Source organism: Sus scrofa, chromosome 4, assembly GCF_000003025.6.
Source record: "Sus scrofa isolate TJ Tabasco breed Duroc chromosome 4, Sscrofa11.1, whole genome shotgun sequence".
Classification (NCBI taxonomy): Eukaryota; Metazoa; Chordata; class Mammalia; order Artiodactyla; family Suidae; genus Sus; species Sus scrofa.
The window spans coordinates 109,121,600-109,144,152 of NC_010446.5; the positions used below are offsets into that span (position 1 = coordinate 109,121,600).

The 22,553-nt window shown below is 51.4% G+C and overlaps 2 protein-coding genes across 11 annotated transcripts in view; one reads left to right on the forward strand and one right to left on the reverse strand.

Moving 5' to 3' along the window:
- DENND2D (DENN domain containing 2D) lies at positions 277-20,654 on the forward strand. Of its 3 annotated transcripts, none has more exons than XM_005663560.3 (12): positions 277-532; positions 5,215-5,390; positions 6,288-6,400; positions 7,333-7,402; positions 8,149-8,226; positions 9,221-9,361; positions 10,718-10,866; positions 13,694-13,871; positions 16,855-16,896; positions 17,302-17,386; positions 17,668-17,907; positions 18,384-20,654. In XM_005663560.3, the coding sequence occupies exons 1-12, from the start codon at positions 475-477 to the stop codon at positions 18,458-18,460; spliced, it is 1,407 nt and encodes a 468-aa protein (XP_005663617.2). In that variant the 5' UTR covers positions 277-474; the 3' UTR covers positions 18,461-20,654. The 3 variants fall into 3 exon arrangements, with proteins under 3 accessions (XP_005663617.2, XP_003125902.2, XP_001928976.3); XM_003125854.5 differs by lacking the exon at positions 277-532 and adding an exon at positions 3,382-4,665; XM_001928941.6 differs by lacking the exon at positions 277-532 and adding an exon at positions 4,688-4,965.
- CEPT1 (choline/ethanolamine phosphotransferase 1) overlaps positions 21,113-22,553 on the reverse strand; it is a 42,786-nt gene continuing 41,345 nt past the window's right edge. For all 8 annotated transcript variants that reach the window (XR_002343512.1, XM_005663567.3, XM_021090044.1 and 5 more), the window contains one exon: positions 21,113-21,927. Coding sequence is in view for 7 of the 8 variants with exons in the window: in XM_005663567.3 (XP_005663624.1) it covers positions 21,808-21,927 (120 nt within the window). In the remaining variant the exon portion in view is untranslated. The remainder of the gene's footprint in view (positions 21,928-22,553) is intronic.

Sequence of the window (22,553 nt, forward strand, 5' to 3'; positions counted from 1 at the left end):
AGATGGAGGGGTTGGAAAGGTGTGCCGACTCTGAAAACCTTGTCCCTTTCTGGGAGAAGTCCCGGAGCCACCTGGAAGGTGCAGGGGTGCCCACCGGACGGGCACTCCCCTGCTTGCTGCGGAGACAGAGGGTGACTTCGTGGCGACCCCGCGCGTTTGGGGACCTCAGGGCTCGGAAAGCCAAGCTTCCCGGGGCGCCCCAAGGAGGGTGGGAGCGAGGTGGCACCGCCCCTCCCGGACGCGCGTCGAGCGCCCTCTGTCACCCCGCGCCGCCCTGCCCGGGGCCCAGGGAAGAGCGGGCCCGCCCAGGTGCGCCGGGGGTTGGGCCGGAGTCCGGAAGGTGCGCTGCCCCGCCCCGGGCCTGTCCCCTCGTCCTCCCCCCGCGTGAAAGTGAAAGTGTCCAGTGCGGAGGTCGCGCACTGGGGGGCGGGGCCGGTGCCGACCTGGGAGCGGGCTCCGGGCACTCCAGGGGCCATGGATGGGCTCGGCCGCCGCCTCCGAGCCAGCCTGCGACTGAAGCGCGGCCATGGGGGTTAGTGCCGGGCCGGGGCGCGCCGGGGCGAGGGTGCGGGGGCAGCGGGGAGCCCGCGGTGGGGGTTGGGGGGCAGGACAGGAGGTGACGGGGACCGGGGGCCAGGGAGGGGGGGGCCCGGAGGGCCGCGATCCTGAAGCAGTCGGAAGGGCACGGGGAAGGTGGGGAGGGCAGGGCAGGGATCAGGTGAGCTGGAGAGAGAGGGTGCAGGTAGAGGTGGAAACCGGCTGGTGGGGACCGGGTGGAGGTCCGAGGAGAAGCCACGCCAGCGGGGCTGAGGGGAAGGCTGCTGGCAGAAGGAAACGGTTGTGGGGCCCCGGGGCCACGTGTCTTCCAGCCAGGAAGCCTGTGGGGCAACCGCAGCGTGCCTGCAGCGCCCCTGCCGCGGCTCCCTCCGGGAGACCCCGCCTCGGCCCCCAGCCGCCCGGCGCCCCGCCCCGCCTCGCCGCCCCGCGACTCCTCTGGTGGCAGCCGCGACCCTGCCCCCCGGAGAGCCGCCCGCCGCAAAGCTGGTCTTCCCCGACGACGTTACCCTCCACCCCCACCCAAGGGCGGCGAGGATCCCTGGCGAGTGTGGCCTCGGGCAGAGCTGCGACACCTCCTGCTCAGCCGCTTCCTCCGCGTGCGAATCAGACACGTCAAGCTTCCCGATCCCTTGAGTTCCCCATCGTCGAAGCCAGAGCGATGCCTCCCTTCCAGGATTGTGGGGGTTAGAAGTCAGTATTCATTTTCTTCTCAGCAAGGACGCCGGGCTTGGGAAGGCAGGGCATTAGGAATTCATTTGTTGTTGTTGTTGTTTTTTTCATTCATTCAAACATTTGTTGCTGCGGCCACAACCCTGAGATACTTTGCCCAGAGGTCCCACCTTCTGAGAGGAAGGAGCAGGTGTCCTTCCCAGAAATCCATCCCTTCTGACACTGGCAGTCAAAAGGTTGCGCGGGAGACCCCCTGCACCCACTCCGCCCAGAGCTGTGGAGACCTAGAGGGGAGATCCCTGCTCCTCCTGCCCCTACCCCTGCCCTGCCCCCCTTCTCCCTGGAAGCCTGGTGTCCAGGCTACTGTTATCGATCTGGTTGTTCCACGTGTAGCAAGGCAGAGAGGTCAGAGACCATGGGTGGGGACAGAGGCCTGGGTGTATGCAGTGCCAGGAGCAGGTGCAGGATGGAGCTGGAGGCTCCCTTCTCTGGATGTCCCTGGCCTGGTCTTTTTTTGGTTTTCCTCAACCCTCAGAAGCCTGTGTGAAGGGAAGAAGTCAGTTCTCTCAGCCCAGAGGAGACATTCGGTTGTTCCACCCATGTGGTCCCAAAACAGGGCTGATGCTTGTGCCTGGGGGGAGCTTCCTGGACATGGAGGAACTGTAAGACATACAGCCAGGGTTCCCTGTTTCAGGTACCTGTCTGAGGTGCCTGAGGTCTGGTACCCGTCCCGCCAGGAGAGTGCACCTGTTCATCTTCCATACTGACCTCTCTCTTCCTAAGGAGTTCCCCCTCCCTCCTTTGCTCTTTTGGCCCCAAGGCAATTACGTGGTAGGTGTGTGTGCATGTGTGTGTGTGTGTGTGTGTGTGTGTGTACACATAGGTGCAGATGTGACTCAACCTGGTAGGGAGGAGGGGCAGTGCTGGTGGTCCCGGGTTGAGAGCAGCTGAGCCAGAAGAAGAAGGGCCAGCTTTCCAGATCAAAGTTACAGAAAGTCCCCTCACCTATATTCTAGCTGGTTCTGGGACTTTTCATCAGAGGGCTGTGGGAGGAGCTTCCTGGTGGAGAAACTAGTGTAACCAGACTCCTGACTTCCCTAGAAAGGGTGGCTCCCTCCTCAACTGAAAACTCAGGATAAAAATTCCTTTCTAGGGCACTGGAGATTAAAGAGATGACCTATATTAAACGTGCGTTTGATGGGTGTTTTCTGTTGATAATTCCCTTTGAAAGAGGAGAAGAAAGCTGTGCTTTTCTGGATTTCTTGAACCTCAGCCCCAACGTCCAGTAACTTCTTTTGTTTGAGTTTGTGAATTTTGCTGTTCTCTTGGCTCTCCTGATAAAGCCGGAAAAAATGGGCTGAAAGTGCAACCCAAAGGATTTAGGGAAAGGAATCATTTCCTGAGGTTCTGGAATAATCAGTGAAAATATTTTGGCTCTCAGAATTCCCATCGTGGCTTAGTGGTTAACAAACCTGAGCAGTATCCATGAGGACACGGGTTCGATCTCTGGCCCCGCTTGGTGGGTTAAGAATCTGGCGTTGCCCTGAGCTGTGGTGTAGGTTGCAGACACGGCTTGGATGCTAAGTTGCTGTGGCTGTGGTGTAGGCTGGCAGCTGCAGCTCCATATGCTGCGGGTGCAACCCAAAACAGACAAAAGACAAAAAAAAAAAAAAAAAAGATTGGTTCTCAAGTTCTTTGGCAAATTGGAGGCATCCCATGTTTGTAGGATGTTTGGTGTGTGCTGCATCCAGAAGGCAGGAGCCTTCACTTGAAACTCTCACAATTCCCACCCCAACCGATTCTATGGTAGTCCCCAAATAGTCCCTGAATCGCTCTGTGCGTAAGTTTCCCCATGTGTATCAGGAGATGCTTGTTCCTCAGACTAGTGGCGAGGATTGAGCAGCCAGTCTGTGCAGGTTGCCAGGCAGCTCTTGTGACAGATCTGAACGTTCCAGGTCACTGTTCTCACCATTACAGCATTCGTAACATCCTTATTTACTGTGATTGGCGTTCTCCCCAGGAGTCATGGCTGGGTCACTGAGTGCTGGCTTTTATGTCCACAGAAGCCAGGTCTGGAGCTGTTAAGAGCAAGCAGCCGCTGGCCCTATTTTGGCACCCCACTTTCTTCCAGAGGGCTACTAATTCTTTGCAAGAGTGGCAGACACTGGCACCCAATGCTTTTGCTTCCTGGTTCCTCTTAGGGCAGCCGTCTGGGAAAAGTCCTTCTCTCTTACCGCGTGCATTTACACACTCAAGGGTTTAAGTGAGACTCCCAGGCGATTTCTTGCTATTCTTTCCCTCTCCCCCAGCACCACTGGTGCCCCAGGGGTCAGCTGCTCTGCTCTTAGCTTGGCCAGAACTGCTGACCTAAGCAGGAGCGGGCTGGGATGGAGAGGGTGGGATGGAGATCACCCAGAGTGACCCTCAGGCTGCTGATGCAACCAGTCCCCTGCTATAGGCCGGGGAGAAAGTCCTGAGTCAGTGCTTCCCATGTGGGAGGAGGGTGTCTTTGCTGGAGCCCTGGAACAGGTCCCAGTGAGACATGTCTGCCTTGGGACATATTGCAGGGGTGAGAGATGTGCCATCATAGATGTCCTGAGATGGCAGGAGCTCTCCAGCCCAGAGATGGACTTTGCTATTTCATCCCGAGAAGGAGGTCATACTGATATCCAGGAATTCCTCTTGCTAGAACAATTTCTCCACTTCGATAATGAATGGGGCCAAGTCTATTGATTTGAATCAGGGGAGGCAGTGGCATCCTTGCTGTGAGGAGCCATGGGTCCTGTGCTCTTGCTTGCAGCCTTAAAGTTCTGGAAGTCCCAGGGTGCAGCAGGCAACCCGGCTGGGGTTATCTGCCGCTGTTGACCAAGTTAAGAAGCGAAAGGTCGGCAATCAATTATGGAGATAGAAGATCCCTTTCCTGGTGCTATCGAGGTCCAGTGCTCACAGTCTGATGTTATCAGGCATTCGTCATTGTCCTGAGTTGTAAATAAACCCATTGCACAACCTGCAGCCGGGAATTGACAGCCCGTAGCCCAGAAGTAGCTGGGCTTTTGGAGGTGTTTGCCTATGACCTTTTCTCTCACCACACCCTGGGGCTCTTGGGAGGAGCTGAGGTCTGAGCTGCAGTGCCAGGATGCTGCCTCTGTCAGTGCAGGCGTTCTGCTGCCTTCCTGGGTCCCGTCAGCCTTCTTGCTCAACCACTGGGTGCACAGGATGGAAACTGCTCTCCCCTGTCTGGAAGACCGCGCGTGGCTTGAGTTCATAGCGTTGTGGTTGGAGACGGAGACGGCCGCCGCTTTCTCAGGCTTTCTGTAGCCAGTCTGTGTCGGAGGAAAGCGCAGCCCTCCATGCCTTATGCGCCCCAGAAGATGGACAGACAAGCGGTAGCCAGGCTACTCGGGCGCTTCGGACAGTGGCTGCCTCGACACGGAGCAGGTCTGGACTGGATGGCCCACTTCCTTTTTTTCCAGGGTGGCTCTTGTTTCCATGAAAGGCTTCTTTTTCTTCCTTTTATAGCTCGTCCTCCACCTGCTTCCCCATGTGACTGGGCTGGGAGGTTTCCTCTCTTGGTTTTCAGAGCCGGTCATGCCCTCTCTGGGGGTTGGTGTGGTCACAGCCACGTGGCCCTTGGCCTGTTCGGATGTCTTGAGTCCAAGTGCACTCAGAGCATGCCGTTTCAAGTGGACAGAGTCCCTGCTACCCCCGGGCCTCTGGCCTCCCATGGTAGCCTCCCTGGTATGTTGCCTTGGCTTCCGGATCACTGGTTTCTTTCCTCCTCTTGGCTCCTCGTGGTTCCTAATCTCCCAGGCAGGCTCGGAAAGGGCCCACTTGGTTCTGAGCCCAGGACCTGAGGCAAGGGGCCGGCTCCGGGGACCTCCGCGTTGGCAGGGCGGCCTAGAGGTGCGGAAGTTGCCGGAGCCTCCCAGCCTGCACTCGGGGCCGGCATCAGTGAGATACCCATGGGCCCTGGTCTCTCGGTTTCAGGATCTCCCCAGGACCATCTAGGGGAAGGAGTAAAGGAACCAGAAAGGACCCAGGAGCACTGTCTACCCAACTTTGCTGGAGGGCAGCACTTCTTTGAATACCTCCTCGTGGTTTCCCTCAAAAAAAAGCACTCGGGGCCAGATTACGAGCCCACAATCACCTACCAGTTTCCCAAGGTAAGGACTGGAGGAAGAAGCAGTGGGGGATGGAGGTCCTGGGAGTTTGAGAGGCAGTGGGGGGAGGGGCCCTCCCTGACCCTCCCCCTCCCCCACCCGCCCTGGGAGGACTTGAGCCGGGAGCTGCCCTGAGCCCACTGCTCCCGGTTCCTTCAGGCCCAGCTTTGTTTTCTGGTATCACCCACAGCATCTAGATCTGGCCTTTATGGGAGGAACCGACCTGGGCTCCCTCGCCGGGAAACTGGGCTAGTCCTGTGCCCCTCGGGGGACCCCCTCCGCCTTTCAGATCCCATCCTCAGCCACCCTTCTCTGTAGAGAAGCTTACCTTCTTCCAGAGGTCCTCGCAGGGATGCGGGGTAGGCGGGAAGGAGGGGAGGGGCAGGCACAGAGCTGGGGGGCAAGCTCAGCCCCATGGCCACAGCCCAAGCGTCAGGCTTCTTCTTGTCTGGCCCCACAGTGGGTAAAGGGGTGGGGCGAGGGCATCCTTTTCATTCACCCTGACGGTGCGGCCACTGAGCCAGCCGCTTCTCCTGTCTGATGTGGTGTCTCTCTGATGTGGTCCTCCCAGAAGCTGGGCAGTCAGTCTCTGGGCCTTTGTGTATTCAGCGTGGTCCTGGCCCCCTTCCTGACGATGTAGAGCCTTAGGATCTTGAAGTCCAACCCGGGTTCATATAGACTTGGCCCAGGAGGGGCTGTTTCAGCCTTGGGGTTGTTCCAGCCAGACCCAGAATGCCGTCTCTGGGCAGGGACGGGCAGAGGCATGCTTTGAATGCTACCCTGGTGGAAACACTGATTCTCAGACTGCTTTAGAGCCTCTAAAGAAGCCCGCCAGCCCCCAAGCCCGCTCCACCTGCTCCAACCTCCACAGTCCATCTGCCTCTTTCCCTTTCCTTCTAGCGGGAGAACTTGCTTCGGGGCCAGCAGGAGGAGGAGGAGCGGCTGCTGGGAGCCATCCCCTTGTTCTGCTTCCCAGACGGCAATGAGTGGGCCCCCCTCACTGAGTATCCCAGGTAATCTCTCGGCCCGGGGTCAGGGGATTCTGGGATTGGAGGAGAGGGACACGTATGAGTCACGTGGCTCCTGCGCCCCCTCAGTTGGAGTGTGTGCTGATGTCTCGCCAGCTCCCTCCCTGATGGGGAGGGACTGGGGTTGGTTCATTTATAAACATTTCACCTGGGGTCCATTGAGGCAAGAGATCTAAGCTAACCAGATTGGCCAGTCCCTTCTGTCTGAAGAAGGGCCAGGTTCGTCACCGGTCCTAGGCGTGAAAATCACCGTGTTTTGACTGCCTCTGGCAGAAGATGGACCTAGACGCGTCCTGGGATTTGCCTGAGCTTGAATTTTGGCTTTACCATTTATGTGCTGAATGACCTTGGATTAGAATTTCCCTTCATGGCTCAGCAGTTAACGAACCCGACTAGGATTTCATGAGGATGCGGGCTTGATCCCTGGCCTCGCTCAATGGGTGAAGGACCTGGCATTGCCCTGAGCTGTGGTGTAGGTCACAGATGCGGCTCAGATCTAGCATTGCTCTGGCTGTGCTGTAGGCCGTCAGCTGCAGCTCTGATTCAACCCCTAGCCTGGGAACTTCCGCATGCCGCGAGTGCAGCCCTTAAAAGCAAAAAAACAAAGCAAAACAAACAAACAAAACCAAAAAAATCCCACTCCATCAGAGTCTCAGTTCCTTCATCTTTAAAGTGGGGATAGTAATTGAGAAGTACTACTGCAAAGGGTTGTTTTGAGAATTAAATGAGATGATGCAATTAGACTCTGACACCAAGAAGCGCTTTTAAATAAATTCCTGCTGTTACTCTTACTCTCAGGGTTGATCCGCAGCTCCCCTTGGTCCTCCTCGCCCCCACTGACCCTCTGAGACTGACAGCCTTCTTGTTTTAGAATCCAGTGAGCAGGTGCCCACTAGGCCTTGTCTGCTTTTCCTCAGGGAGACCTTCTCGTTTGTTCTGACCAATGTGGATGGGAGCAGGAAGATCGGATACTGCAGACGCCTCTTGGTCTGTGCAGCTCAGAACCACCCCCTCCTCTCTGCAGCCTGCTCTGCTCCACAGCTGGGTTTGCTCAAACCTCGGCTGCAAAAGCCAAGGCTCCCTGCCGTGCTGGTTGTAGCAAGAGCACAGCCCAGCTCTGCTGCCATGTCAGTGTTCTCCGCAGCCTCATGAGAACGGGGACACAGGCCCCCATCTCACCTCCACAGGGGACCTTTGAGGCCATGCTTTGGTTTTTCCTGTCCCAGGCTTTCACCTGTTCCTCCATGTGGGAGGCGCCACCCTAACCCGCTCTCTGCCGCCTCTATCCGGGCCTCGTCACCCTTCCCCCCGATCCCCCCCCCCAGGGCCTCCCAGAGCCTCCCTGGGGATTTGGAAGATGAGGTTCATTCCTTTGGTCTCTCCAAGACACTTTTACAGTGCTCCCCTCCCACCCAAGCCACTTCTGCATCTCTACACCACTCCTGCTTCCTCTCTGCCCACCCGATGGGGTCGATGGTGGCAGTGCTTGCCCAGGAGCCAATCAGGGCCCCTCAGGGTCTTACAATTTTGGTGCCCATTCATGCCTTCCTGCTGCCTGTCCCATGAATGGGACCTCTGCACAGCCAGGCCTTCCTCCCTCCGGCCCACCGTTGGCCATGAATCCCCCCAGCCCCAGCCCCCAGCCCCCATCCCCATGCCCCATCAGCCTCAGCCTGGCCAAGGCCCTGAGGAGGCTGCAGCCCTGAAGGAGCCTCTCCGTCCCCTGTCCCCAGCCCGCCGGCCGCGGCCCTCGCCTCCCGGAGGTGTACTGCATCATCAGCTGCATTGGCTGCTTCGGCTTGTTCTCCAAGGTAGGGGTGGAACGGGATTCCTCGGGCGCCTGTTGGGCCTGTTCAGCTTCCAACCCTGCCTGGCCGCCTGCCCGGCCTGTGCTCCCTGCGCTCCACCCCCGCAGCCGGGGGTCAGGCGAGGCACTCCGGGGAAAGGGGCAGAGAGGGGCCTGGACTTGACTCGGCTTTAGGGAAAAGTAGGAACTGACCTTGGAGGACGGTGTCCCCTGCAGGGAGTCCGCTGCTCCTGCTCTAGGCAGGAAAGAAAGCAGCTGGAGTGGATGGGGAAGCGCTCCAGGTTAGCAAACGGGAGTTTCTGTTTCCTTGTTTGTCAAACACGTGTAATGATCCCTCACCTTCCTATGTCATGGGCTGCTGTGAGGCTCAGAGGACATGATATATGCAAAGCGCAGAACGGATCTTCTGCTGGCACTAAGTGGAGCGCCACCCTGAGTTGGGATCCGAAAGGAGTGCTTCAGAATGGAAGGGGCATGGCTTCGTGGCCAGGAAAGGGCATCAGTCAAGGGCCCAGCCGGGCCCCTTGGAGGATGAAGGCAGTAAACGCTGGCAGCCTTCGCTTGGGCAGAAGGTTCATCTGTGCAGGGCCTGAGGATGGAGGCCGTGCCTGGTCCAGGGGAGCCTCCAGTGGAAGCTGAAGGGCAGAGGGGCACCCAAGAGGCCCAGCCTTCCAGGCTCCCCCTCTCACCCACACACCACCCACAACCGTGGTACCATCACGGTTGATGCGTTTGTCTAGGATGGCTTCCTGCGGAAACTAGTTTACGTGGATGTTAGGAGAAGGGAGGAACGTGGATCAGCAGAGAGAGGATGAAAAGAAGGCCAGGAAAAAGTGGATCTGATGCAGGAGATAAACAGCAGACAGCCTTCTGCCAGGGAGGAAAGAGAACCAGTTGAGGATTGGCGGGACCAGCGTAGGAGCCTCACACACGAGGTCTCTGCCACCCTCCAAGGAGCATCCTTCTGAGTCCCGTCTCCTGTGCTCTCTGCCGCCCAGATCCTGGATGAAGTGGAGAAGAGGCATCAGATCTCCGTGGCCGTCATCTACCCATTCATGCAGGGCCTCCGAGAGGCAGCCTTCCCGGCTCCTGGGAAGACTGTCACCCTCAAGAGCTTCATCCCCGACTCGGGCACGGAGGTGGGTGAGCAAAACGGGCCAGACCCTCCCTCCCTGGCTGGAGGGGGCGGGCGGGTTTCTGTGGCTCCTTTCATCACAGTGCTTCCATTCACGTGGCTAACTTTCAGAAAAACAGAGCCAGGTAGGGACCAGGACGTGGCTGGAATTATTGGCAGAGCCAGATATCAAACCCAAGTTTTCTGCCCCCCTCCCCCAGCCTGATGCTCGCAAGGACCTAGTCACAGTTTAAGCCACTTTTATTTATAATAAGGAAACCGTGGAAGCTGAGGCTCCTGGTGCTAGAATGGACTTTGCTCCCAGCCCCCAAACCGCCACTTTCCCCCCTCGCCTCCCTTATCTCCCCGCGTCTGTCCCATATCTCTACCTTATGGCCTCCACCTGACTTTTTCTTATCATCCATCCCCACCCCGAGTCCCCACCCACGTCACAGTGAGGATGCTGCTGTTTTAAGGCATTAAGCAGACAAAGCAGCAAGTAAAAGATTTTTAAGAATTCCCGTCTAGATAACCTCGGCGTCCCTCTGAACCTGGCTTCCCCATGTGTAAGAATAAGGGGGAGGGACTTATGTGTGGAAGTCTTGGAAGTCTTGCTGTGTGCCAGCTGTACTATTTTCTGCACATAAAGTGCTAAATAAAATGAATACTGTCCCTGACATTATGGAGTCTTGTGGGAGAGACAGACTTAAGTAAGTCAACACACAGGAGTTCCCGCTGTGGCTCAGGGGTTAAGGATCTGGCCTCGTCTCTGCGATGGTGTGGATTTGATCCCTGGCCTGGTGCAGTGGGTTAGGGATTTGGCATTGCCGAGTAGGTTGCAACTGTGACCTGGATTTGATCCCTAGCCCGGCAACTTCCGTATGCCGCCGGTGCAGCCAGAAAAGAAAAAAGAAGTAAATACACACATAAATAGATGCTTAAAAATTGTGTGATTGTGGCGAAAGGAAAACAGGATGCGACATGAGAAAATGATGAGAAACACATCGGCGACCAAGGCAGGTCTTTGAGACATAAATGCGGATAAGAATGGAGGGGCCGAGCAGCCCAGAGGAGGGGAGAAGGCAGGCAGGAAAGAGCATGATATGCTTGAGGGACAGAAAGGAATCGAGGAGGCACAGTGAGGTGAGGGCATGGAGAGCCCCCGGTGAGGCTGGCGAGGGAAGCACAGCCTTGTGAGCCAAGCAGGGACATCAGTGTTGTCCTCAGAGCAGAGGGAAACCATTAGCGGGTTTTTAGCAGAGGGAAGGCAGGTTCAGATGGACTCCTTTGTGGGGTGCGGGGTGGAGGGCATTAGCGACCCCGCTTTCTGGGGTTTGCGTGATTTTTCAGTGACACCCCTCTCTCTCTGGTTTCCCCACAGTTTATCTCACTGACGCGGCCCCTGGACTCCCACCTAGAGCATGTGGATTTCAGTTCTCTATTGCACTGTCTCAGTTTTGAGCAGATCCTTCAAATCTTTGCCTCTGCAGTGCTGGAGAGAAGAATCATCTTCCTGGCAGAAGGTCTCAGGTGGGTCCAGCCATGGAACCGACGGCCATCGCCAAATTCCAGGGAGCACACCGCAGGGTTCTCGAAGGAAATCAGGCTATAGGACCTGTGGGCTTATCTTCCCACCTCCCAGTCTTGATCTGCTCTAAACCTGGAGAGACAGCTCTTGCAGTCCCCCTGTTTCTGCCTCCAAACTTGATTGCTGCCTAAGCCTCAAGGAGGTTCCTGACTTCGCTCTGAGAAGGGTGTCAAGTGTTCCAGTACCAGCCCAGGTGGAGACCAGTGAGCGTGGTTGCGGATAGGCTTCTGCTTTTGAAAGGCTGGGGGAGGGCAGGGGTGGAGGCCAGAGCAGGGAGGCATCTGGTCATGATATGGAGGTCAAGCATCATCCCTAAGGGCAAACATCTCATCTGTCCACTTAGTCACTCATTCAACAAACATGCACTGTGTGTCAACTGTTTACCAGATGCCAGGCCTTAGGAAGATACAAACAAGACATGGGCCTTGACCTTGAGGGGATGTAGAAGTTTGTAGTGATTGAGAGCATAGGTGTTGAAATCAGTAGACCAAGGTGCAAGTCGTTTTCTTTGACCTTCAGCTACATGGTTTTCCTTGGGTGCATTTCTTCCCTTCTTGAAGTCATGATCTCTTGACTTGACTGTACCAGCCTCATAAGGGTGTGGTGAGGATTCAATGAAATAAGGCACATTAGGTAACTAGCACCCTACCAGGCACACACGGGTAAATGCCAGCTGCTCTTCTTAATAATAGGCTCAAACATAGCCCTGGGTATAATCAAAACAAAACACTGTCATGTCTTGGTCTCTACCTCTTAGGGACTTCGAGTCTGAGAAAGCCTTGGGCAGATGTGACAGAATGGACAAGGGAGGAGTTCCCATTGTGACTCAGTGGGTTAAGAACCTGACAGTATCATGAGGATGTGGGTTTGATCCCTGGCCTCACTCAGAGGGTTAAGGATCTGGTGTTGCTGCAAATTGTGGCGTAGGTCACAGATGTGGCTCTGATCCCTCGTGACTGTGGCTGTGGCATAGGCCTCAGCAGCAACTCCGATTTGATCCCAAGCCTGGGAACTTCCGCATGTGGCAGATGTGGCCCTAAAAAGACAAAAAAAAAAAAACCAGAATGGAGATGCGAGAAAACTCATAAAACAGTAGAAAGTTGACCTCTTTGTGTCTGGGGATGGAAAAGACTGATGATATTAGGCTAATAACCTTGGTTTTATCTTTTAGGGAAGAAGAAGAAAAGGATTAACATTAGGGCCTCAAATGCTAGGCCAGAGGGTCAGGTGAATGTCATGAGTTTTAGAAGAAAGGAAGCTCATACAGGGAACGGGGTTTGTGGGGAGAAATTTCTGCAAAAATCAGTGGTAACCAAAAAGCACCAGCTATAGGCTAATTCTCCAGGGAAGTGGTGTAATCTTTCACTTTGGAAATAGTTCTTCCACCCTTGCCCTGTAGGGAAATTACATGTTTCTGCCATGGTTGGAGCTGGGATTTGGGCCTTTTCCCCCTAAGATCAGTGTTTCGGGAGGGCAGGTGACTCCGGGTGTCAGCGGGCCTGGAGGTGGGCAAAGGCTGGCAGGATTCACCCCTCAGGCGTGACCCCACCACTCCCCACTTCCTTCCCACACCGAGAGTTCCAGATCTTTGCAGTTCAGGCAGGAAGGGGACTTCCAGTCAGCCTAAACCTTGGCTAGACTCTCAGAGATTCCATCTTTCTAACTCAGGAAGTGCTAGCTTGATACCAAGAACTGAAACACGGTTTCCGCATCTGTGTTTTTATTGGCCTTGGCTTTGAGGCAATTTGGAGACATGAAGAGCCATGAAAGCTAGTGGAGAATAGAGAAGACAGAGTGTGGGCTTGTGTGCGTGTGCTGGGTAGGTTTGGGGGGGTGGCGAGGGAGTTGGGCAATCATTACATGGGGAAGACTTCATTAGAAAGGGTGGGGGAGCCACCTCGGTGGGACTTTCCGGGTAGGAATTGCTGATCAGAGGTTCCTGGAATCTAGGAATTTCCCCAGCAAACTCAGGCACCAACCTGGTAACGTTAAATAACCTCAAGTGGCCAGAGGGAGCCGTGAGAGTTAAAGACTGGGGGCGAGGCCAAAGGAGGAAATAAGGCTTGACTTCTCTTCTGCACCCCAATGTTTACATGCTTGTCTCCTTAACTACACTGTGAGGTCTTTAAAAACAGGCTGGCTCTTAGCTTCCTGGTAGCTACACCCTTAGCTTAGTGGTGAGCAGAGAGAAGGGGCCTGATCAGTGAATTGTGGGAGTGGGGGCGTTTCTTCCCTTCTCTCTTTAGAGCAACAGTCTCCCCCCAGTAGTGAGTTGAGACGACTAACTGGGAAAAGAAGGATCAAGTAGCACCCCGCATTTTAAAATTATAGCTGATTTATAATGTTTTGTCAATTTCTGCTGCACAGCAAAGTGGCCCAGTCAGACATATGTATATACACTCTTTATCTCATGTTATTGTCCATCACGTTCTATCACAAGTGATAGGATCTAGTTCCCCGTGCTATACAGCAGGACCTCATTGCTTATCCACTCTAAATGTCATAGGTTGCATCTACTAACCCTGATGCAATAGTTTGCATCTATATACTCACTGATGGGAGGAGCCCCAGTCTCTCCCGGTTTCTGGCCCTCCCCTCCCAGCTACAAGCAGTCACAAGCTCTGTGACCAGCATGGCTCCCAGACTTGTTCGTGGGTCGGCACAGGCAGCATCAGCAGCTGCCGGCAGTGGTGGGCTGGGTGGGGGATGCGCGAGGGTGGAGGTGCAGGGAGGCCCCTCTGACCCTCACTTCCTGTGCCCTGTCCCCAGCACCCTGTCTCAGTGCATCCATGCTGCTGCCGCGCTGCTCTACCCCTTCAGCTGGGCCCACACCTACATCCCCGTCGTCCCCGAGAGCCTTCTGGACACTGTCTGCTGCCCCACTCCCTTCATGGTTGGAGTACAAATGCGCTTCCGGGAGAAGGTTATGGAGAGCCCCATGGAAGAGGTATGGTGCGGCCAGAAGAGGGCATGATTTGGAACCAGGCAGACCTGGATCCGGATCCTTGCTCTACTACTAACAGGGGCAAAGTCGCTTCACCTCTTTAAGCCTGAGTGTCCTCATCTGTAGAAGTGGAACGACGGTGTTCAGTTCCTAGGGACCCTCGGGGAAATAATCTGCACAGAGCACCTCGCCTGGTGCCTGACGTGTAACTCACACTCCAAAAAAGTGTCTGCTCCCTCTTCCTGAATGACTTCCCTTTGGGCTTAAGGGGCAGCATGTAGCTTATTCAGGGGACATCCAACTCTCCCAGGCCAGCTAGTCCCAGGGAGCAGGCCCCAGGTGTCCCATTTTTCTTCTGCACGGATGAGCACAGCTGGTCTATACAACATACACCCCACTGGAATTTATTCACATGGCTTGGAAGGAAACTAACATAGCTTTCCTGCAAACAATACGTCTTGAAAATGCAGATTTTTTTTAAAAATTTTTTTGTAGCAAGGGTCATCTTTCTGCTTAGCTCAGAGCTCAGCTGGCTAATGAGGATATGGGTCCAAATCCCCTTTGATTGTCAGCTTATTTCTTGGCACTGTCCCAGTTACACCAGAGGGAGCTCGGTGGTGCAAATGAGCATTAGTAACATCGATCTGTTTCCAGCGTGGGAAGAGCAACCCCGTGCTTTGCTTGAGTTGCCATTAGGATCTTTCTAGAGATAGCATGTGACTACAATCTCAAGCCAGAAGAGCTGCTTAGGTATGTCTGCACTGGCTAACTCTTGACCCCTCTGTGTGGACGAAGGGTCTACCGGGGGCAGGGGGACAGGCAGGGTCTAGAAATAAGCTACTGAAGGCATGCCACCAGCCCTAGTGGGAGGATTTCCTCCATTTACATAAGAAAGAACTGAGGTCCATGGAAGCCAAGTGACTTCTCTGAGCCTGCACAGGCAAGAGCAAGATCCGGCAAAGGTAGAGCCAAAGCCCTTCTTGCACAAAGCGCTGCTGGGAGGTAAAGAAGCAGGTTCCCTTCCTGGCTTCCCCAGACCGCGCAGCCCTCCTTAGAACTGCTGAGTACACATGCCCTTTGCGCCAGCCTTTGCCTGTGACTAACTGGGACAGAGTATCAACCTCATGTTTAGCAATAAGACTTAAAATGTCTCAACCCCAGAAGTTATGAAACTTCCTGATGCTGCAGCTCCAGCTCCTCAGAAGCTGCGGCTCCTCCTCCAGTGGCCTGGCGGGAAGACACCCGAAGGCTAGTCAGACTGCAGCTCCTGGTATCTAAGACTCTTGGCCTATTTTACTGCTCTGCAGCTTCTTTGTGAGGTGGGTAGGGAATGAGGAAGAGAAAGGGCTAGCGGGGGTCCCCTGATGCCTCACGTCAGCTCTCTCGAAGGGACCACCTGACAGACAGCAATATACCCAAGTGCTGGAGAGATTTCTGGAAACAACTTCACAAGAAAATTCTTCACACACTCTTGCCTCCTACCGCCTGAAATGAACAGCCTGCCCTGGAGGGCATCTGAGCCCATGTGTGCAAGTGGTTTCAGGCCTGAACTAGTTCAATTTTTCTCCCCTGACGACGGAAAATAACAGAGCCTGCCCTGTCTCTTGACACACTTTGCAGGTGCTCGCTTTATTTTTATTTGGGAGAAGGGAGCATGGAGGGATCATTCACCCTTCTGTTGAGACCAAGGGTCACAAACTGAAAAGAGGGACCCCACAGGCATTTAAATAGCCAATATTGGCTTTGGGGGATTATGATAAACTGTTGAGCACATGCCTTGCCTAAAGGAGGCAGCTGTGCTCAGTTTCATCTAAAGGTGGACCAGTGTTGGAACTCCTGACTTTTCAGAAGAAGCCCTAAATCCAAATTTTATGTGAAATTTTCCAGTTTAAATCTTGGATTCAAGTACTTAAATATACTGACACTCAAAGAGACAGACCTGTAGGTTGGAATTCAACCAGTGGGATGCCTACTCGTCATCTCTAGTCTAGACTGAAGTCCCCTCAGGCAATGATGGAGCTGGCTCTAGAACTCAGGTCCCCCAAGTTCCAGCCCTGGGCTTGTCCCACTAGCAGCCCCTAGACAAGATTTCTGCCTTTCCTTCTCTCTTCCTGTTGATCCTGGGCTCATTCTCTTCTTCCTGCTGGAAGGCCCAAAGCTCTGTGGAGTTTTTAAAATGGAAGTCGAGACAATTGTACATAACATTGTTGTAAGCATTAAAAAAATCAAAAAGATGCCCATCCCTGTCCTAAAGCTGACCAGAGGGAAGGCAGTTGAAAAGGAGTTGTAGGACATGATGGAAGATAATGAGAAAGAGAATGTATATATCTGTGTATGACTGGGTCACTCTGCTATACAGCAGGGATTAGCACAACATTGTCAACCAACTATAATAAATAAAAATAATAAAGCAAGCAAAAAAACCCAAAAACCAAAAACCAAACCACAACAACAACAAAAAAACACCAAGAGAGTTGGAGGGAGAAGGATGCAATCCCAAGAATGGCCCAGTGTCGGCTTGGAAACTGGATCTACTCTTTGTTAGCAGTTATCACCTCAGGCAACTTCATTTCTTTGAGTCTGATTCCTCACCTGCCAAACAGGCACAGGACTTGCCTCTACAGGAGTGTTGGGGAGATTAAATGAGATAAAATGTGCAAAGCACTTGTGGTGTGTGCCGTGTACTAAATGTTCCATATCTAGAAGCCATGACTGTGATCAAGGGTTTATTAAGGGAGTGATTGGCTCTGATATACCCATGTTGTATCCCTTCTTCCTAGCTCTCTCCCCTACTCCTCACTTCCTACACCTTCATACCCTTTTCCCCGGAAAGGAGAAAGGAGAGAGAGTAAGGAAAGAAAGGAGAGTATCAGACAGGAAATGAGAATTGAAGATGCTGATTTTGTTGCTACTTGGGGTGAAAGGTACGACCATAGGCAGAAATGGAGAAAGGGGAAGAGATAAAGCTATGCTGTATCTATTTCAGGTCCTGTTGGTGGATCTTTGTGAAGGAACCTTCTTAATGTCAGTAAGTGTCTGCGTTCAGATGCCCTGCAGGCCCACCGCCAATTCAGTTGCTCTAGTCTTCACGATGCTCCACTTGCTTTGGCAAACTTTAAGTACTTTTGTTGACTGAGAACCCAGGTTAACAAGATCTCTTTTCTCCCATGACAAAGACAGATGACTTTACAAGGCAATTGCTGTTAATACCTTTGGAGCATGGATATAAACCAAGTATCACAGGGATAGAGAGACTTGCTCATGTTCAGAGTCAAACTGATGACCAAGAAACAACTTGTTGTTTCTCTTCTATGTGGCCAATTATTGGGGGGCGGAGTGGTTATAGAATTCATGCCTTCCTCACACTCGCTGCAATACTTCACTCCATGCTTGCTCCCTGACTGCTTGACCTCTGAGCTCTGTCCTCTCCTAGGTTGGTGATGAAAAGCACATCCTACCACCCAAGCTTCAGGATGACATCTTAGACTCTCTTGGCCATAAGATCAAGGAGTTACAGAGTAAGTCCTAAGCCCCCCTTATTTTGGCTTTCTCCAAAGAGCTCGAGGGCATGATTCCCTTATTCTGACAATTCCCTTCCAGAATAAAATAAACTCACTCAGCTGTCCTGGGCTAGTCCCAGAGGCCTTGTTCTAGGGCACGTATGCATATGAGATTTTATGCTTCCTAAGCAGTGGTGAACCCGCAGCTCGTCCCCCACTTTAAACAGTAATTATGAACCCTACTCCACCCCTTCCCTGAGAGCTTTCAGCTTGCAATCATCTCTACATGTCCCCTGCAGCTTCAGAACAAATCAACGAGCACGTTTCAGGACCTTTTGTGCAGTTCTTTGTCAAGACTGTGGGCCACTATGCTTCCTACATCAAGCGGGAGGCAAATGGGCAAGGCCACTTCCAAGAACGGGCCTTCTACAAGGCCCTGCCCTCCAAGGCCAACCGTCGATTTGTGAAGAAGTTTGTGAAGACACAGCTCTTTTCCCTTTTCATCCAGGAAGCTGAGAAGAGCAAGAACCCACCTGCAGGTATACAGTTACAGTGCCCTTTCAATCTCAGCCTGGAGGGGGTCACTGCCTCCAAGTTGGGTGTGGCCCTACAATGACCAGGAGGGGAGGAAAGAGCATCTCTCTTGGGAGGCCCACACCATAGCTGTAGTCTTATCAAGTGGGCTTGGAAAGAGATAACCTGAGGCCCGAGAGAATGCCTCCTGGGCTGACGTTTTGCAGAAGTGGCTCTATTCATCAACCAGCAGGAGGCCCTATGTTCTTTGTTGTAGTCTGGAGCTTATTCCTACTAATTATTGTTTTAGGCCCCTTTTTGGGTCCTATCAAATACCAGGATCTCCAAGGGCCTGTGAAGGGATGGGGATCCTGGCAGGTATGTGGGTGCAGGGGGGCAGCAAGGGCAGCAGACAGACCATGTTTCTGACCCTCGCTCCCAAGTTCATCTTAGTCTGCCTGGCCAGATGAGATGCCTCTGACACCTGTGTCTGAACCCACAGGCTATTTCCAGAAGAAAATACTTGAATATGAGGAACAGAAGAAACAGAAGAAATCAAAGGAAAAGACTGTGAAATAAGAGCTGTGGAGAAGAGGAGTGACTAGACCTCCGGGCCAGTTGTGGACTTTGGGCCCTGCCATGATGGTAGGCTCAGTGAAGCTCTCAGCCCCCAGAATTCACAGCCTTCTTCCAAGTCCTGGTAACCAGGTCTTGCTTCAAGTGGGTGTCTTTTGAGTTCTAGATGCCTGGAATCAGCTTTCTTAGGACTCTAGAAGGCTCCGACCTCTGTGCTCACAGAGCTGGGCGCAAAGCTGCCTTTTCTGCAGAGGTGACAGAGGGCAGGAAACAGCAGTAGAGGTGCTATAGTCTTAGAAGTTGCTGTAACCGCCCTCTTCCAGGAACCACTATTACAAGATCCTCCACAGAGAAAGCTCAGTTTCTCCACATAAAAAAAAAGACGTCTATGGACATGTGAGGATAAGAATAAAGATGAAAATCTTTTTGTCCTTTAAATGTGTTATCTCTAGCTTCCGCTAGGGAGAGAGGACCAGACAAACAAGGCAATAGATGTGAGAATAAACTGGACTAGAAGTGGAAGACCTGGTAATAGTGCCCAGAACTCTGGGGCTGTGTGCGGAGTGCAGAACTGTAGAGGTCAGCAGACCTTCTCACCAGAAGGATAAGGGATACCGGTAAAAGCAGCAACAGCACTGGGGGCATGGCAGCAGCTCTTGGTTCTAGTCAGGTGTGCTTTCCAGAATCCTGGGAGAAAAGTGAAACATTTGCAGTCTAAGGTAACTTGAGGGTAAGCATTTCGGTTGACAGAAGCCAGTGAAGAACACTTCCAGAAATAGGTCTGTCTGTCTATCATTTCCAGTTTGGAGCTTTCTCCATTAGACATCCTGCTTCCTACTTCACTATCCTGAGAAGCCCAGTTCAGCTCTTTTGCTCAAGGTAGAGGGATCCCCACATTGACATGTTTTCCTTTGGAGAGAAGAGAGTCATAATCTGAAACAGCCGAAGGAATTTAGTGTCACCTGGTCCATATTCCCTCTATACCTCTACTGGCAGCTTCTGTTTAAACACTGTGAAGGGAAGGGAAACTTATAGAAGCATCTTATCTTTTACAAATTCCATCTTTTTAATGGGTGTATACGAGTATGGTCCTCAGAGGCCCCTGAATTCTGTACAAAGAGCACAAATGTTGTTAGAGGGTGGGACTGGGGACTGGGGCTAGCAAATTGAAGTTAAAGCCAACATCATTTTATTTGAGGGGTACAGAGACCTACTGCAGGTGGCAGATGTTCCACCATCCGCATGCCACCCCTAACTACGCTGCTACTCTTCACAGCTTCGAAGTTACTGCACCTTTTAAAGTCATTTATGGCAGTGATTCCTAAGCCTAATTGTGCCTCACTTGGTTACAAGGACTAGAATCCTAGGGAGCTTATGAACATATGAGGCCCCATATCACACCTACTGAATCATCTCTAGAGACAGGACATGGAAACCTGTATTTTTTAAACTTCTTCAGATGATTCTGACACCTAATGAGATATAAGATCCTAAGGAGATTCAGGACCAACTGCAGTTTACTATAAATGTACCCTTAATCTGATGCTGATGGTGTCTGGAGTTGAAGGAACCACACACCAAAAACCTGAACGTCTTCCCTTTATGCTGAGAAAGATTCTAGCGTCTCAAATTGTAGTTTCAGCCCACCATAGATAGCTTCCAGCACAGCTCCTACGGTGCAGGAGAGAACACCTGACCACAATTCAGAAGTTCTGGATTCTAGCTCCCGTTCGGAAAAGGAGCAATTGTTGTGACATTGCTGTGCCATCTAGCCTCTCCAGACGTCAATGTCCGCTGTAGGTAATTAACATCTGCTATGTCTACCTAACAAGACAGTGATGCAAAACTCTGCCAAACAAGTTAATTATTCTTCCTTCTTTTTCCTCTGTACTAACCTACAAAATTTGATCTGCTCTAGCATTTTCCTATATGCACCTCTCTACCCCAGATGCCTGAGGAGTTGTTTCGGAGCAAAGGTAGTGAGAAATTTCCCTTTCCTGCTACCTTCTAGCAAAGAAACAGAAGGTTTCACTGTCACTGCTAACCATGATTACATGGAACTGATGGAACTATTAAAAGTGCAAGAAAGAGTTCTGGCTATTAGGCAAGGCAGCTCTGCTGTTTATCCATGATTATGGAAACAAGGTGTAAATAAAACTCAATAAAAAAGACACCTCGTTTTAGTCAATAATTGAAATCTTCTTGTCTGCCTCTTCATTCAAGCAACGGAACTATCTATATACAAAGGAAACAGATCTGGTTTATAGATACTGAGGATACTTGGTTTTCATCTCAAACTGTTGTACAGATACTGAGCAGCCAGAAAAGGAGAGTGCAGATTGTCAATAATTGCCCAGAGAAGCCTGAGCCTCTTACTGAAAATCTGGGGAAGGGTTTGAGATTCCTAAAACACTTGTAATCTCAACGGTGACAACTACAACCAAAAAAACCTACTGAGAGGGGAAAGGAGCATAGCACTCCTGTGTTTTAAGTTAAACAGTTTCATACAAAATAGAAAGGTCACAGGACACATAATAACTCAACTGACTGAATTTCCTTATTTATTAAAGAACAGAAATAAATTTTGTTAAAAAATGTTAAAAATGACATTAAAACTTAGTTTACCTTTCCACTGAATAAAACTGAGAAAAAGACTGGCTTTCAGATCATATATTTATTTAAAAAAATAAAATGAATCGACAAAGTTACCACATTATTATGCATGCTAACAGGATTTCCCAAGCCCATGAGATACCATTTCTTGAGCAAAAAAAAAAAAAAAAAAAAAAAAAAAAAAAAAAAAAAAAAAAAATGACTTCCTCAACAGTGTAAAGATAGGAAACTTCTCAATCCAAATTCAAGATCTTTATCACTCGTGCCACCCCACAAGCTAGTGGGATAAATCTGTGCCACAAGCTGAATGCTTTAGTAAAGAAAGCTTGAGAAGACATGAAACAAGGATGCCACTAAAAGATGATGATTTGTTAAAATTATAAAGCAACCATCTTTTGGCCCACAAATATTCTACAGTAGAAATCTCCACCACTGGGGATCTGCTCCCCACGACAATTTTACTCTGAATTCAGGATAATGACAAACACATGGCATTTTTTTCCTGCATGCTTTCTTGGGCCAAATGCTGTATGACCGACACGCACAATATACAAGATGGAACTTGAAATTCCCATTCTTACACAGCATAGTTAAGGAGTGTTACCAATAACAAAGAATAAAAGTTATACAACATTGATTATTATAAATTATATTTATTCTTAACCGCCCCTTTCTTGGTATATTCAGATTCTTTTCTGCAGAAAACATGAGTTTCCTATATAACATCAACTGCATCACTAATGATGATTAGAATGAGCTGTAGAGACCTTGATTCTGAAGACATGTATGTGCAGGTGAGATGCAATCTGATTGCAAACACTGACACAGTAGCGAATCAAATCAAAGAAAGAGAAGACCTGGAAAAAAAAGAGACTATTAGGTTTTTCGGGACCTGCTTAGGCTATCCCTATGCTTCCTAAAGGCCAAGGAGTGGCTTCTGACTTTCTTCAAAGTCATTTCCATTCCACACAATAACTCAATCTCCTCACAATTTTTCCTTTACATCAAGGAACAACAAACTGGCTTTGTCACAACTGCTCAACTCTGCCATGGTAGCAAAAAAGCAGACATAGACGAAACATAAATGAATAGCCATGAATGTGTTCCAATAAAACTTTATTTACAAAAACTGGCCACTGGCCCACAGGGTGTAGTTTGTCAACTCCTGCAAAGTCAGAAACACAGAATTTATGAGCCATAATGTAGACAGGACTAATAAGAATAATGCAAAAAAAAAAAAAAAAAAAAAAAAAAGACTCAAAGATGAAGCCACAAGGAACTCTCATGAAGTCCCATAAATGTGGTCTTCTGGTATTTCAAATTATTACACTTATCCATCTCTCAGGACTGGCCCAATGAAATAAGAAAACAAGTAGCCTCCAAATCATGAAACAGAATATAGTACAGGAGTTCCCGTCGTGGCGCAGTGGTTAACGAATCCGACTAGGAACCATGAGGTTTCGGGTTCGATCCCTGCCCTTGC